The 13,147-nt window shown below is 49.8% G+C and overlaps 1 protein-coding gene across 2 annotated transcripts in view; it reads left to right on the top strand.

The window, feature by feature from the left end:
* SLC12A8 (solute carrier family 12 member 8) overlaps nt 1-13,147 on the top strand; it is a 135,912-nt gene that overhangs the window by 94,583 nt on the left and 28,182 nt on the right. For both annotated transcript variants that reach the window (XM_034659809.1, XM_034659805.1), the window contains exons 7-9: nt 1,232-1,319; nt 2,814-2,901; nt 10,044-10,190. In XM_034659809.1, the coding sequence (XP_034515700.1) occupies nt 1,232-1,319; nt 2,814-2,901; nt 10,044-10,190 (323 nt within the window). The remainder of the gene's footprint in view (nt 1-1,231; nt 1,320-2,813; nt 2,902-10,043; nt 10,191-13,147) is intronic.

Raw genomic sequence — 13,147 nt, 5'->3', positions numbered from 1 at the left:
GCTGAGGCAAAAGTCCCGGTAGTGGAATTGCTGGTCAATGTGTATGCAGTTCCCAGTGCTGGTCCCCCATTCAGGACACCCTTGGAAATAGGCCCCTGTTAACTCTCTGCCTCCACACCTTCACTTCACCCCATTTCACCTGCGCTCCTGCAAGCATTATAGCTGGGGTGGTAAGAGCATACTTTTCAGAGTCAGACAGACTGGGGTTGAATCCTAGCTTCCCCACTTAGTAAATGTGCGACCTCAGGCTACTTTAATTAACCTGAGCACTAGTTTCATTTTCTATAAAATGGGGGAAATAATTCCACTTTTCTGATGTGGTTGTTGTAAGGATTGAATAAGAAAAAATGCATTGAAAGCATTAGCCCAGGCACCGTCAGGTTGAAAGTGTTCAATCCATCATGATGGGGTTAGACCCATCTCTCTCCCTAAGCCTGTGTAAATCTTTCTGCAAGGCCACGTTTGAGATGCACCCACCCCTCTGTGAGACCTTCCTGACCAGGGCTTGTAGAGCTTGTGGGCTGGACCCGCTTTTGATGTTCAGAACACATTGTCTTACTGCTTTCTTCTGTGGGTGAATATGGACAGAGGTGATGACCCCTCCTCACCATCCCACACATGTCCTGCCTCCCCATAATGACTAATTATGACTTTTCATGAGTATTCTTGGGAAATAGAGGTAATGATGAAGAGAAGCTTGGGACTCAGCATGGGTAGCATCACGATGGTTCTTTGGAACTTGCTTAGAGCCCTTTGGTCTCTGGCTCTGGCTATTGGATGGGACCTGCTCCCAGGATACCTGAACCCCTGGTGCAGTCAGTGGGCAGCAGGGGAAGGAGCTCTGCTAAGCAGGGGGCAGCAGGTGGTTTACTAAGGCTGAGCCTCCCCCAGGGAGCTGGGGAGGGGTGGCAGAGCTCAGTATGTGGCCACAGGACCTTTATGCAGCCTGCCAGATGTCTCACTCACCCTCATTACTTTGCACTGGGCCATAAGATGCTTTTGTAGACAGCAGGGCTTTCCTCCCAAGCATCGTCCAACCCACAAAGGTCCCTTTCATGCCGCACGGATGCCTCCCCAGTTGCCAGGGGAGATTGAGAAGCTCGGTTGCCAGAACTGCAGACGGAAGGGCTTGCCGTGGGATAGCTTCCAGGAGAGGGCCCTGACTAGGGGAAGGCGCTTCGTGGAGTGGCGTACACTGCTCACCCCTCTCCCCTGTCTGGGTGTCTTTCAGGAGTCATGGCCGGTTTCAACATGGGGGGTGACCTCCGGGATCCCGCTGCCAGCATCCCCCTGGGCTCCCTAGCAGCTGTTGGCATCTCGTAAGTAAGTTCCCCTGGTGGCAATCAGCTGGAGAGAAGGAGAGAAAACCCCAGGCAAAAGAGGGGATTGCCCCTTTTGTTCGGAGAGTGCCCCAACTGTGGCCAATCTATTTCATATAACAATTCTCCTTTTAACACTCAGCCGGCTGGAAAATTCACGTCTGGTGGGTTCAGACGCTTGCCCTTTTATACCCCCTGCCTGGGAATGCAGGAGGAGGATGAATCCTTTCTTTCCTTTCTCCTCAGCCTCCTGCCTCTCTTCCTCCCCCACTTCCCTTTTGAACTTGGGGATTTTTTAACCATTGGCTTTCCAGGATTGTTGGGAGGGACAGAAAGGTGAAGGGTTTTGCAATCACGTTGGGATTTCTATCCCAGATCTGCTGCTGGGTGGCTGCGTGACGCTGAGCATGTATTTAGGTCTCTGAGCCTCCGTTTCCTTTCTCGTAAAATGGGGATAATGAGAAAATGTGTGCTCCAGAGCCTGTGGGGCAGCTACTGTGTGTAAAGACACATAGCAGGCTCCCCTCCTTCCCCAGCTTTCCTCTCCCGCACCCCCCCCCCAAGGCTCTCAGGGTTTTAGTTCACACCGCCACCCACCCGAGCAGTCTGAGTGGCCTTGGACCTGTTTCTGACCTTCCAGAGTCTTCTGTTTTATTCTCTGCACCACAGAAAGAAGCTTCTCTGCCTTCACTGAGTAGATGTGAGAGGCATAGGCCTGACAGTGACTGGAGAAGTGAAAAGTGCCTGTGTTACTTTAACCGTGGTACTTTACAAATAGGAACACGTGTGCTTCACACACGCTGAATTTGCTCTTAGCTTATTAGAGCGGCCGCCCCGCGGCAGGCACACAGCGCCAGCACGACGTGTGCTAAGTACGGCTGCATGCCGGGGAGGAGTGAAGGCCCCAGAGAACGCTTGGGTGTTGGGAAGCACAGAGAAGAAAGACCTCATTCTGGGGTCCGAGCTGGGAGGTCCCAGGAGGGACCTTTGGCCCATCCTCTCACTGCCCAGATGGGAATGAGGCTTAGTCAAGGTCACAGGGCGACTGGGGCAGGGCCGGGTCGCCGCTGTCCTTTTCATATTTGGCCGTGCTCTCTGTCATCTGGGATCCAAGGAACAGCAGGACTAAGAAGCCTTAAAGGTCATCTGCATGTTCTTCGGGGGTGCAAAGGAGGGGCTGTGGGGTTGCCGGTCAACCCTGCCTGCCTGAGTCCCGGCAACCTAGAGGCCAGAGGGGTCTCCCGCTCCCCACTCCCAACACCGCAGTGAGAAAGAGACAAAACAATGATACGTTCTGTGGCAAGAGGTTTGCTAGAGGAGAGAGAGTGCTGAAAACCCCCTCAGACAAGCAAGGGAGGCTTCATGACTGGCCTTTCTCTTTCCTTCTGATGAGGCAGGTCCCCACGGGAACCCGGGGGCTGAGTGGGCTGGGCTGGGTTGGGCTTGGCTGAGGTCGGGGGTGTAAGCTCTGCTCCACTCTTGGGGTTTTCGCAGGTGGTTTCTGTACCTCGTGTTCGTCTTCCTGCTGGGTGCTGCCTGTACCCGAGAGGCCCTTCGCTATGACTTCCTGATAGCGGAAAAGGTGGGTGAGTCCTGGACTGGCTCGGGCTGCTGGGTCTTTCATTTGCTCCCATCTACAAACGGCTGCCTCCCCCTTGCAGTCCTGCCTGGGAATCCAGAGAGGCTTGGGCCCAGGACTGAAGTGGTGGCTGCTGGAGGAGGGGGGGCAAAAACATGGAAAAGGTACAGGTTTTTCTTATGAATCAAGGGACTAAATTAGAGGAACACAAGCATCTCTTCATGTCAAAAATCAGGACACGAACAAAGAATGCCGTCAGCGAAAATCCCTAGCTCAACTAGACCTTCATTTTTGCCACTAGCCTCACCTTTCACTATGAGCAGAAAGGGCTGCTCACTGGAAGCAAGTAAAGGAGGAGGCTGAGGGGCGGGAAGGAGGAAGCAAAGTGGAGGGAGTCAGAGGAGGCCCAGTGCCCGGGGGAGGCCCACCCTGCCCTCTGCAGACCTTGACTCTATGCTCTCTCCCCAGGGCTGGGCTGCGGTTGATCTGGCTGGAACACCTCTGTTTCTAGAGCGGTGCACCCTGCCAGAAGGAGATTAGCGAATTCCTCACATTCCACAGCTGCCCCTTAACAGGCTGGAGGTCAGGTGACAGTCAAGGACACTCACTGGGCATCTCTAGAACCTAGGAGAATAAGATTCCCAGATGTTTTTCTGGAAATCCCCAAAAACTCCTACCTTCCCATAAGTCCTTGGAGGAAAAGTGGAGCCTGAGATTCCTGTCATTTATCAGGGACATGGAAAAGGCTAGGAAGGTTTTCTTAGTTAACTCCCGAGATTTTCTGCTCAGATTTTGGGAGAAAGTACCACTTTCTCTTGGTGTGAGGCTTTGCAAAACCACCTTGCTGATCTTCCTCGAGGGCCACTGCTGGGGGCAGCCTGGGGCAGGAAAGTCTGGACTCTCTTTTTAGAGCTCCATTTGGGCTTGATTGCCACATTAGCACAGGTTTCTTTTCAAGATATGCAGGTGACAGTGTAAAGATGATCGATGTTTTCAGGGGTCTTGACTTGACTATGAAAGCAGGTTTCAAAAGAGGGAGCAGCTCAAGTAGTGAGGACACTCTCACCGCCCCCTTCCCGGGACCAAGGTCTGAGACCCCCAGCGAGACGTTTGCTCTCAGGGAAGGAATCTGCAGCCCTTGTTTATACCTACGTGCAAGCTTCCGTCTTGAGTTTCATCTCCCAGGGGCCCTTTCTCTAATTGTGGAATGAAAAGCTCAGCTGGCTGCATCTGAGGAATTAAAGACCTCAGGGAATAGCTGATCCTTTGACCAGAGGGCTCTGCCTGCTGCTCTCTGCAACTTGCCAGTAGCTAGCTAGCTAGCTCAGCCTGCCACTAAAGCGGGTTCCTTTCTAGTAGATTCCCTTGCAGAAGCCCTTTCAAACATTCAAGGCTCAGATCTGGATGGAAGAAGGCAATTTATCCCCTGGTCTGGGACTCTTCTCTCCCCTCTTCCCCTCCTTTGCGGAGAGAACTAAGAACAGGTATATGGAAGGGGAGGCGGCCTGTATCCAAGGAAGGGCTCAATAAGAGAGTAAAAGCATCTCCATGGACAGCTCGGGAAAGCCTTTGTGGGTGCAAACTCCACCACTTATAATAGCCACATGAACTGGGGGAAGCTTGTTTGCAATGCCACCTGTCCTAGGCATTGAAACAGGTAGGCAAGCATTTAGTCAGTGGGGGCACCTGCTAAACCGCGCTTGGCCATAATAAGTGGGAGTGCCACTGTGCACACACCAGGGTGAGAGGTGGAGGGTTCGGTTTTTGGAGAGGAATAGGTCGTTTCCTAGAAGAGGCTGTTGTAAATCTATAAAGACAGGAAAGATAACTGTTCTTGGTTCTCAGTAGCGAATGGGCTGGCGTAGCAAGTCAGTGGACAGTGACAGAACCCCCCAGGGCAACTCCAGAATAGGGACACTGTGCTGTGCTGCTGCCCCCCAGGGTCCCCCCTGCAGAGGGGACCACACAGGATTTACGCACACACACCACCCCCCAAAGCCTCAAACCATGGCTTTCCTTCTTTTTTGCTCTCTGGTGTCCCTCCTTGGGACTGACTTGGCTGTGTAGCAGGTCTGCACTCAGCAGTGAGCTTGGCCACAGACAGTTTTACTAGCAGCACCTGGAGAATGGGGGGGTGCCACCTGCATGGGTCAGAAGGTACGAGTGCACGGTCTCCTCTGTGGTCACTCAACACGGCTTACCACTCTGATGTGGTTTTAATAAACTGTTCATCTCAGCTGCATGTCTTAGCTGTGGCCTGAGTTCTGAGCCAACCCATCTCTGAGCTCTCCTGGGCCTGAGGAAGCGAGGCCTCCTTCTCACCCTCAGGCAGAGACCAGGCAGGCCTCCAGGACGCCCCCCTTGGTGCTGGCTCTCACAAAGCTCCTCAGTGCCCTTCTCAGGCTTTCTGTCGGGTGTTTTCTGCCAGAACACTTATCCTCAGTGGCTTCTGGCTGCCTGGGATTCCTTTCCACTGACCTACAGCTGGTCAGTTCATCTGTTTCTTTTTGGGTTTCCTGCAGCTTCTCAGACCTATTTCTAATTATTTGGCTTCCCAGCCTATGGTTTCTCTAAGAAGTTTCTTTTTTGCTTTATATCCCTACTCCACAGAAACTTTTACCTGGCTCTTGGGTGTCAGTCTCCATAGTATTATGCTTTTTCTCCCCCCAAGTAGGCTCCATACCCTGCGTGGGGCTTGAACTCACAATCCCGTGATCAAGGGTTGCATGCTCCACCGACAGAGCCAACCAGCCGCCCCACAGTGTTATGCTTTTTCAAAAGCCTGTAGTACGTTGTGGTGGCTCTGAGGTAATCTATGTAAAGCACGATACTTGGTACACAGTAGGTGCTTATTAAATTTTGACTCCTCTGCACACTCCTTAAAGGGGATAACCTTATAGGTAGGACGTATTTTTTTCCTACAAATCCACCATATTTAACTGGATAGGAAAAAAAAGAGTTAATCCCAGTATTATTCAGTTATAGAAAGAAGAATTGTTTAAAGAGCAGATATTAGCAGATGTGAAACTAAATAGGTTAAATAATTGTTTCAGAATGCACTTGTATACAGTCCAGGGGAAAAAAAGTTTATTAAACATCAAAAAGACCAAGAACTTTAGGAAGCCTGGAGCTGGCCAACCAGCAAAATAAGCACAAGTTAAGTAGGGAAAGAACCCCAAAGCACCTTTGTTAAAAAGGAGGTACCCCACCAAGTAAACTCGAATCATTCTTAAATTTGACAGTCATGGTTTCATGTGTTCAAGAGGGACCTTGAGCACCCACGGCCGCCAGGTGTGGGGCAGGACTCATGGCTGGTGGGGGAGTCCAGCTGCTCAGCGTCCACCATGCGACCCAGCCTGGCTGTCCTCTGCTGTCCATCATGACACGGAGCTGTCTCTCAGGAAGTGAAGCCAACTTTATTTCCTTCTGGAAAATGGCTATCAAGTGAGAGAAAACTTGACTGACAGTCGAGATATCTGTCCTTTTGTGGAGAGGGGACAGTATGAGGAAACTCATGCCTGTGGAAATCTGATGCGGGAGAAAACTAGGGGACCGTGAGACGATTGGGGATTGGAAGGGTTTCAGGATGTACTCCTCACTGATGTCGAGGGGCCATAGAAATTGGATGAGGTAGACTGAGCACCTCGCAAATGACTTTGAATGTGGTCCTTGAAGAGAAGGGAACAGCTGGTGGACAGGTGGGATTTCTCAAGGACTGAAGCTCTGATGGTAGCCCGCATAAAATACAGAAAGCAAGGAGATGGAATCATAATTTTCATCAGGAGTTGCTGAAGGAAGAAATTAGGGTAGTTCACACCTCAGATAATTTTGGAAAGATAGAGAGCTTTTTTGTCATGTCTCAAACAGCTGTATGACAGAGGGGTAAAAAACTGTTGACACACATCTGCTCAAATAAATGCTCACTTCATCTCCACTGGCATAGTTGGCAAGTTCGCAGTTCCATATGAAGAGAGAAAGTGATTAAATTCTCCAGGGCCTGGGAGCAAAGCTGTGTAGTTCACTGTTGTACCCTGTGCCTAGCGCTGGGCCAGGTCTATCACCTGTCCTCAGCAAATGCTCCTGGGGGTGGATGGATGACAGACAGGATATATGCGGGAGAGAGATAGAACGGAGTTTCTATAATTGATCCAGACATGACAATGAACATTTCATTTCCTTTTCAGAAAATTGACAGAATAATAGTTTTAGATAAAAGATTGCTGAGTGAAAAAAAAAAAAAAAAAAGATTGCTGAGTGAACAGACCATCGTAAATACAGTTGGCACACTGGACATAAACAAGTGGCTATGCCTGGACGGTCCCTGCTCTGGCCCCCAGCCCAAAGGTTCTGCAAGAGTCCCAGGGAGTGTCTGTGGGAAGGCTGGCCAAAGACGGGCATCACTGTAGCACCTGGTACTAGAGACGCCAGTCTCCTGGGTCAGCCCCACATGAGGCGGAAGCCAGACTGGGCAGTCTCATGTCCAATCTGAGTAAATGGACAGGCTTTCAATGAAAACAAAAAATATTTTAACACAAATACATATAACCTTTTGGGTAAGAAGCAATAAAGTTTCTGCAAGGCGATACCATGGCTGCATCTCCTGGAGAATTCTCTGAAGGGCCATTGAAGTGGGTATAATGCACCTTGCCCAGCAGTTCTCTACCCCGGCTGCACATTAGAATTGCCTGGAGGGTTTTGGAAAAATCAGCGAGGTCTGTGCCCCACCCAACACTGATAAAGCCAAACTTCTTTGGTGTTCTTAGGCACGGCCAGAGAGAACTCCTAGTGACATTTTCTAAAAGCTTTTGATAAAATTTCATCACAGAGTCTATGTATTCTTCTTTCGATGTAATCTCTCCCCATGATGTGGGGCTCAAACTCATGACCCCGAGATCAAGAGTCAGAGATTCCAGCGACTGGGCCAGCCAGGCACCCTGAGTCTATGTATTTTTAAAACCAATAAATATAGGATGTGTTTGGTCAAGAAGACAGAAGCAAAGGTTAGAGGTGACGGACTGCATCGCAGAATGGATCAGGGGTTGATAAAGGAACCATTTTACCTAATGATTTTGTGAGGCTTCCAGGGCATGAGTCGTGAAGCCTCGTGAGTTTCGTGGGCACTAGTGGAGCCTGTCTGCCACGCTGTTTGGTGTGGTGGGGTGGGGGCAAGATGCACGAGACATGGGAGCTTATGCTGCCGTGCAACAGGACCCCTGTGTGTCACGGACTACGACACAGGTGGGGATTATGCTGGTGACAATGAAGAAAATAGGGGACATTCACTGGGGATGACATGAGGTCATGGGTTTAGGGAAAAGTAATCCACACGGAAATGAAGGACAAGTTAGGTTCTCTGGTGGACCTGAGTCATGTCCCTCAGGCCCCTAGCTCCCCTGACCATTTACGGGTCATCAGACCTCACACGGTCTCAGAGGGAGTGAGCCCCATTTAATATTATAGAAGCCCCAAGGACAAGCCCCTCTCTTGCCTGTCCCTTTGTGGCCCTGTCAGGGCATGTGACCTAGGTTAGACCCATCAGATGCTCCAAGCATCATGAATGAGGCAACCAGGAAGGGACGGTGGGACTTCACCCACAGGACAGCAGGGCGCTGGTAGCAGCCTGGCCAGACTGTTCCGCTCCCAGAGTCCCGGTTGCACCTCCAGGCTTGGGTCTTGCCCCTTTCCACACCTGATCTTTCAGCCTCGTGATGATTCTGTGAACCTCCAGTGTCCTGCAAATATCTGCTTTTAAAAATATATTGTTTCCGATCAGAATCCTGGCTGGTGTAGGTTCATGATAATTTATGAGCCAGGAAAGCTGTCTCGCCAGGAGCTGGTGCCCCCTGTAGCTCGATGCCACTGACCCAGTGACTGCTAAAGCAGGGACATAAAAAGTGAGGGGGAGCATCTTCATCATGAAGGATGTGACAAGACTGGGCAGACCCATCTGCGAGAGTTGGACAAATGAGCACTTGGAACACACAGTCCTGGCCAACGTGCCTACGGTAAAGTAGAATGGAGGAGGGCACCTCAAATAATCAGAAGCAGAGAGACTTCCGGGTGGGTACAGAGGAAGGCTGGCTCAGGAGGGTGGGGCGCGTTCCTGTCCCACAGCCTGTGGCCCAGCTGCGTGGCCAGCAGCACCGATCTTTGCAAGTCGACACCAGGCAGAACAACTGGGCCCTCTCTTACTCTGTCAGTGACTTGTGGGCCATGCGGGTCATGGAGCTCATTCATTCATTCATTCATTCATTCATTCATTCATTCAGCATGTATAGCTCTGTGTTGGCACCGAGTGTACTAGGATGAACAAGACAGGAGCCCTGCAGAAATGAGGCCTCGGGGACCACTAGAGGAGACAGCATGCTAGGCCCCATGCCCCCCAACCTCAGGCTGAGGTGCTGCAGGGCCCTAAGGAGCAGCCACTGCTGTGAGGGGCTGGGGGAAGATCTCATGGAGGAGGAGGGGATTGGTCCGCATCCTGAAGAACACCTGGGTGTAACAGAGGGTGGCCACGGGCAGGAGAGCATGCTGACAGAGTCTGAGTGTGTGGAGGAGTCTGGGGCTCCAAAGGTCACAGGCCAGGAAGGGCTGAGGATGCCAGGGTGGTGGGGAGCCATTGATACTTCCGTGGCAGCGCCATTGTGATCAGGTTTGAGCTTAGAGAGGCCACTCTGGCGGAGGCTTGGGGATAATGAGGAGTGAGCGGAGCTTAGAGGCGGGAGGCCGATTCGCATTGTCCTTGGGCAGCGGTCCTCAAACCCTCCGCTCCCCAGACCCTCGGCATCAGCATCACCTGGGAGCTTGTTGGAAATCCACATTCTTGGGCCCTTCCCTAGACCTACTTAATCAGAAGCTCTGAGGTGGGGACCAGAAATCCGTATTTTTAACAAGCCCTCTAGATGAGTCTGGTGCGTGCTCCATTTGAGAACTTCTGTGTAGTCCACACAAGAGGTGATGGGGGGCCAAACCAAAACAGCGGTGGTATGAATGAAGTGGGGTGGGGCTGGGAATCCTGGAAGTCTATCCAGGAGGTTGAATCTAGAGGACTAACGATCGATGGGGTGCTGATGGGTGAGTGCCAGGGGAGCGGAAAGGGACAAGTGGATTCTGGCATTGGGTAATGAAACTGCTTCCTCATACAGGTGTCCCTGGTGGGCTTCCTGTTCCTTTTGGGCTTATACATCTCATCCCTGGCCTCCTGTATGGGAGGACTCTACGGAGCTCCCCGGATCCTGCAGTGCATTGCCCAGGACAAAGTGATTCCTGCGCTGGCCTGTTTGGGGCAAGGGGTGAGTAACCCTTAAAGGAGAAAGAGACATTTTGCTGTGAACCTGATTATCAGCCAATAGCTTGCCTCGGTCTGTCTGATGAAAGCCAGTGGTCAAGTTCTCCAGTGTGGGAGAAATCAGAATGCAAAGGTCATTCTCTCACCCCTGTCCTCTGGCCGCCTTAGGTTGGTGCCAGTTGGACAAAGCATCTGTCAATGTCACAGCCACCAGGACCGCTTAACACTGGATTGGCTAACTGTCATAGTGACATCTGGGACCCTGAGCAGTAGGAAAAGGGAGTGTCACATCCTTTAATAAAAGCAAATTCAGGATCCTTTAAGTTCAGAATAGAAGAATAAATCTCTTGGTGAGGAGGGGAGTTGGACCTTGCAGCTCTAACTCTGCCCTTGAGATTTGCCTTCCCTTTGGGGTTGCTCTGTGACGGTTTCCCACACTTTGGGCCTCCGAGCCCCCTGTCGGTCCTCATGACCTGAACTCTCACTGATAGAGTGTATCTTGAATGAGTCACGGAATGATTGAATGAGACACTCCTAAAACCTAAGGGATGACAAAAGAGAAATAGAGAACCCCACTTCCCAGTAATGTGGTTTATGACGTAGAGTTCGTTTCGATCTTGTGGGAGCACCACAGAGGCCGTCCCCAACCTCTTTCCACCCCAGACCCTCTCTGTTAGGGCCTTACCGCCCTCCGCTTCTTACCCAGCGGTCAGCGTGGGCTGGCAGGAGCTCTGACTGGCATGTCTGTACCTTCTATGTGGTATATGCCTGTTCTCTAATTTCATGTATTTTTATGAGGTAGTGTATAACACAGGGCTCAAAACTATAAATAAAAAGGTATACGCTGAGAATTTTTGCTCCTATCAGGAGTCTTTTATTATCTCTTTCTTCACCTACACCCATATCCTATCAGTAGCTCTTTTTATTATTTTTTTATGAATCCGTCTCTCTATTTTTTACACAAAGATAGTGTTCTAACACATTGCTCTATACCTTGCTTTTTTTCATTTACTATAGCTTCATCTTTTCATATAGATGTTGAGAGAATTTTTTCCTTCTTTTTCCATCGTGTGGATTTACCATAGTTTATTTAACCTGTTCCTATAGATTGACCCTTGTGTGGCTTCCAGGAAACAGTATTACAAGGAATCATTTTGTACGTGTGTGTGTGTGTATTAATTTTTTGTGCAGCCATATCTGTAGGATATAGTTTCATGAGTGGATTTACTGTGGCAAAGGGTATATGTGTTTTTAATTTTAATAGATATTGCCAAAACACCTTTCATAGGATTTGTATCATTTTGTGCTTCTACCAGCAACGTATGACAGTTCCTGCATCCCGACAGCCAGCATCACTTTTTTTTAAATTTTTTTTATAGATTTTATTTATTTATTTGACAGAGATAGAGACAGCCGGCGAGAGAGGGAACACAAGCAGGGAGAGTGGGGGAGGAAGAAGCAGGCTCATAGCGGAGGAGCCTGATGTGGGGCTCGATCCCATAACGCTGGGATCACGCCCTGAGCCGAAGGCAGATGCTTAACCGCTGTGCCACCCAGGCGCCCCAGCCAGCATCACTCTTAAACGCAGGCCAAAACACCCTGCTTTCTAGGACTGTGTTCTGGTCCTTGGGATAAGAATTCATGAGAATAAGGGGACAGGCGCTGGACCACATGTCCTGCTTCTGGATGGTCTAGATATACTGCACTGGGTCATTTGCACTCTTGCCTGGCATTCTCTGCCCAGATGTTCCACAGCCCACGTCCAGGGTCTGCAGGGCCCTCTTCCCTTGGCCTGTCCTTTCTAGGACCAGGGAATAGGCCATAGTCCACATGTAGGGATGAGGCTTCCATGGTATGGTCTGGGAAGTGGGGGGAGGGGCTGCGAGTGGCCATCCTCCGCTGAGGAACTCTGAGGAGTACGAGGATTCTAAACTTGGACCTGGCCTTCCCCGTTGTCCTGAAGCTGTGTTTGCAAAAAAGGAGGATAGAACATGTTTGCTTTAACAGTTTGTTAGCTTGGTTTGTAATTATGACTTTTTAGACATAAGGTGTATAGGCAACCATTTGCCCTGGGTACCACATTATTAGCGATCACGCTTCATTGTCATGTGTGAATTTTTGCCAGTTGTGTAGTGAGAAATGGCATCTCAGGACCCTTGTGGTTTGCATTACTCTTACATGAACAAGGTTGGACATCGCTTCCTCTTAGAGTCATTTTTACATATATTTTTTTAAATTTTTTAATTAAAAAATTTTTTTCTTTGGTTTTTGGTCTTTTTCTTTTCAATTGCTAGAAGCTCTTTTTTTGTTAGGGAGGGTGACTCTTTGTGATACGTATACAAAGGTTTTCTCTAGTTTGTCCCTTGCCTTTTTTTTTTTTTTTAAAGATTTTATTTGTTTATTTGACAGAGAGAGACAGCCAGCAAGAGAGGAACAACAAGCAGGGGGAGTGGGAGAGGAAGAAGCAGGCTCCCAGTGGAGAAGCCTGATGTGGGGCTCGATCCCAGAACACTGGGATCACGCCCTGAGCTGAAGGCAGATGCTTAATGACTGCGCCACCCAGGTGCCCCTGTCCCTTGCCTTTTAACTTCAAAATTTTTTTCTCCCCAAAGCTTCTTTACATATTAGATTTTATTAGCACATTTTCTTTTTTAATAGGAGAGAGAATGAACTTTAAAAAATTTTTTGAGAGAGGGGCACCTGGGTGGCTCAGTCAGGTACGTGTCCAACTCTTGATCTCAGCTCAGGTCTTGATCTCAGGGTCATGAGTTCAAACTCCACACTGGGCATGGAAACTACTTAAAAAAAATTTTTTTTTTCAGAGATATTCAGCATACAGAAAAGAACATAGAACCAATATGGATAGTTTAAAGAATAGCTGACATGAAACTGCCAGCCCCTGGATGCCCCTTCCACACACATGCCCTGTCTGGTCCGAGCCCCGTCCCTCTCCCTGTGGCA

This window comes from Ailuropoda melanoleuca, chromosome 1, assembly GCF_002007445.2.
Source record: "Ailuropoda melanoleuca isolate Jingjing chromosome 1, ASM200744v2, whole genome shotgun sequence".
NCBI classification, from domain to species: Eukaryota; Metazoa; Chordata; class Mammalia; order Carnivora; family Ursidae; genus Ailuropoda; species Ailuropoda melanoleuca.
This window is presented reverse-complemented; position numbering and strand designations above follow the sequence as displayed.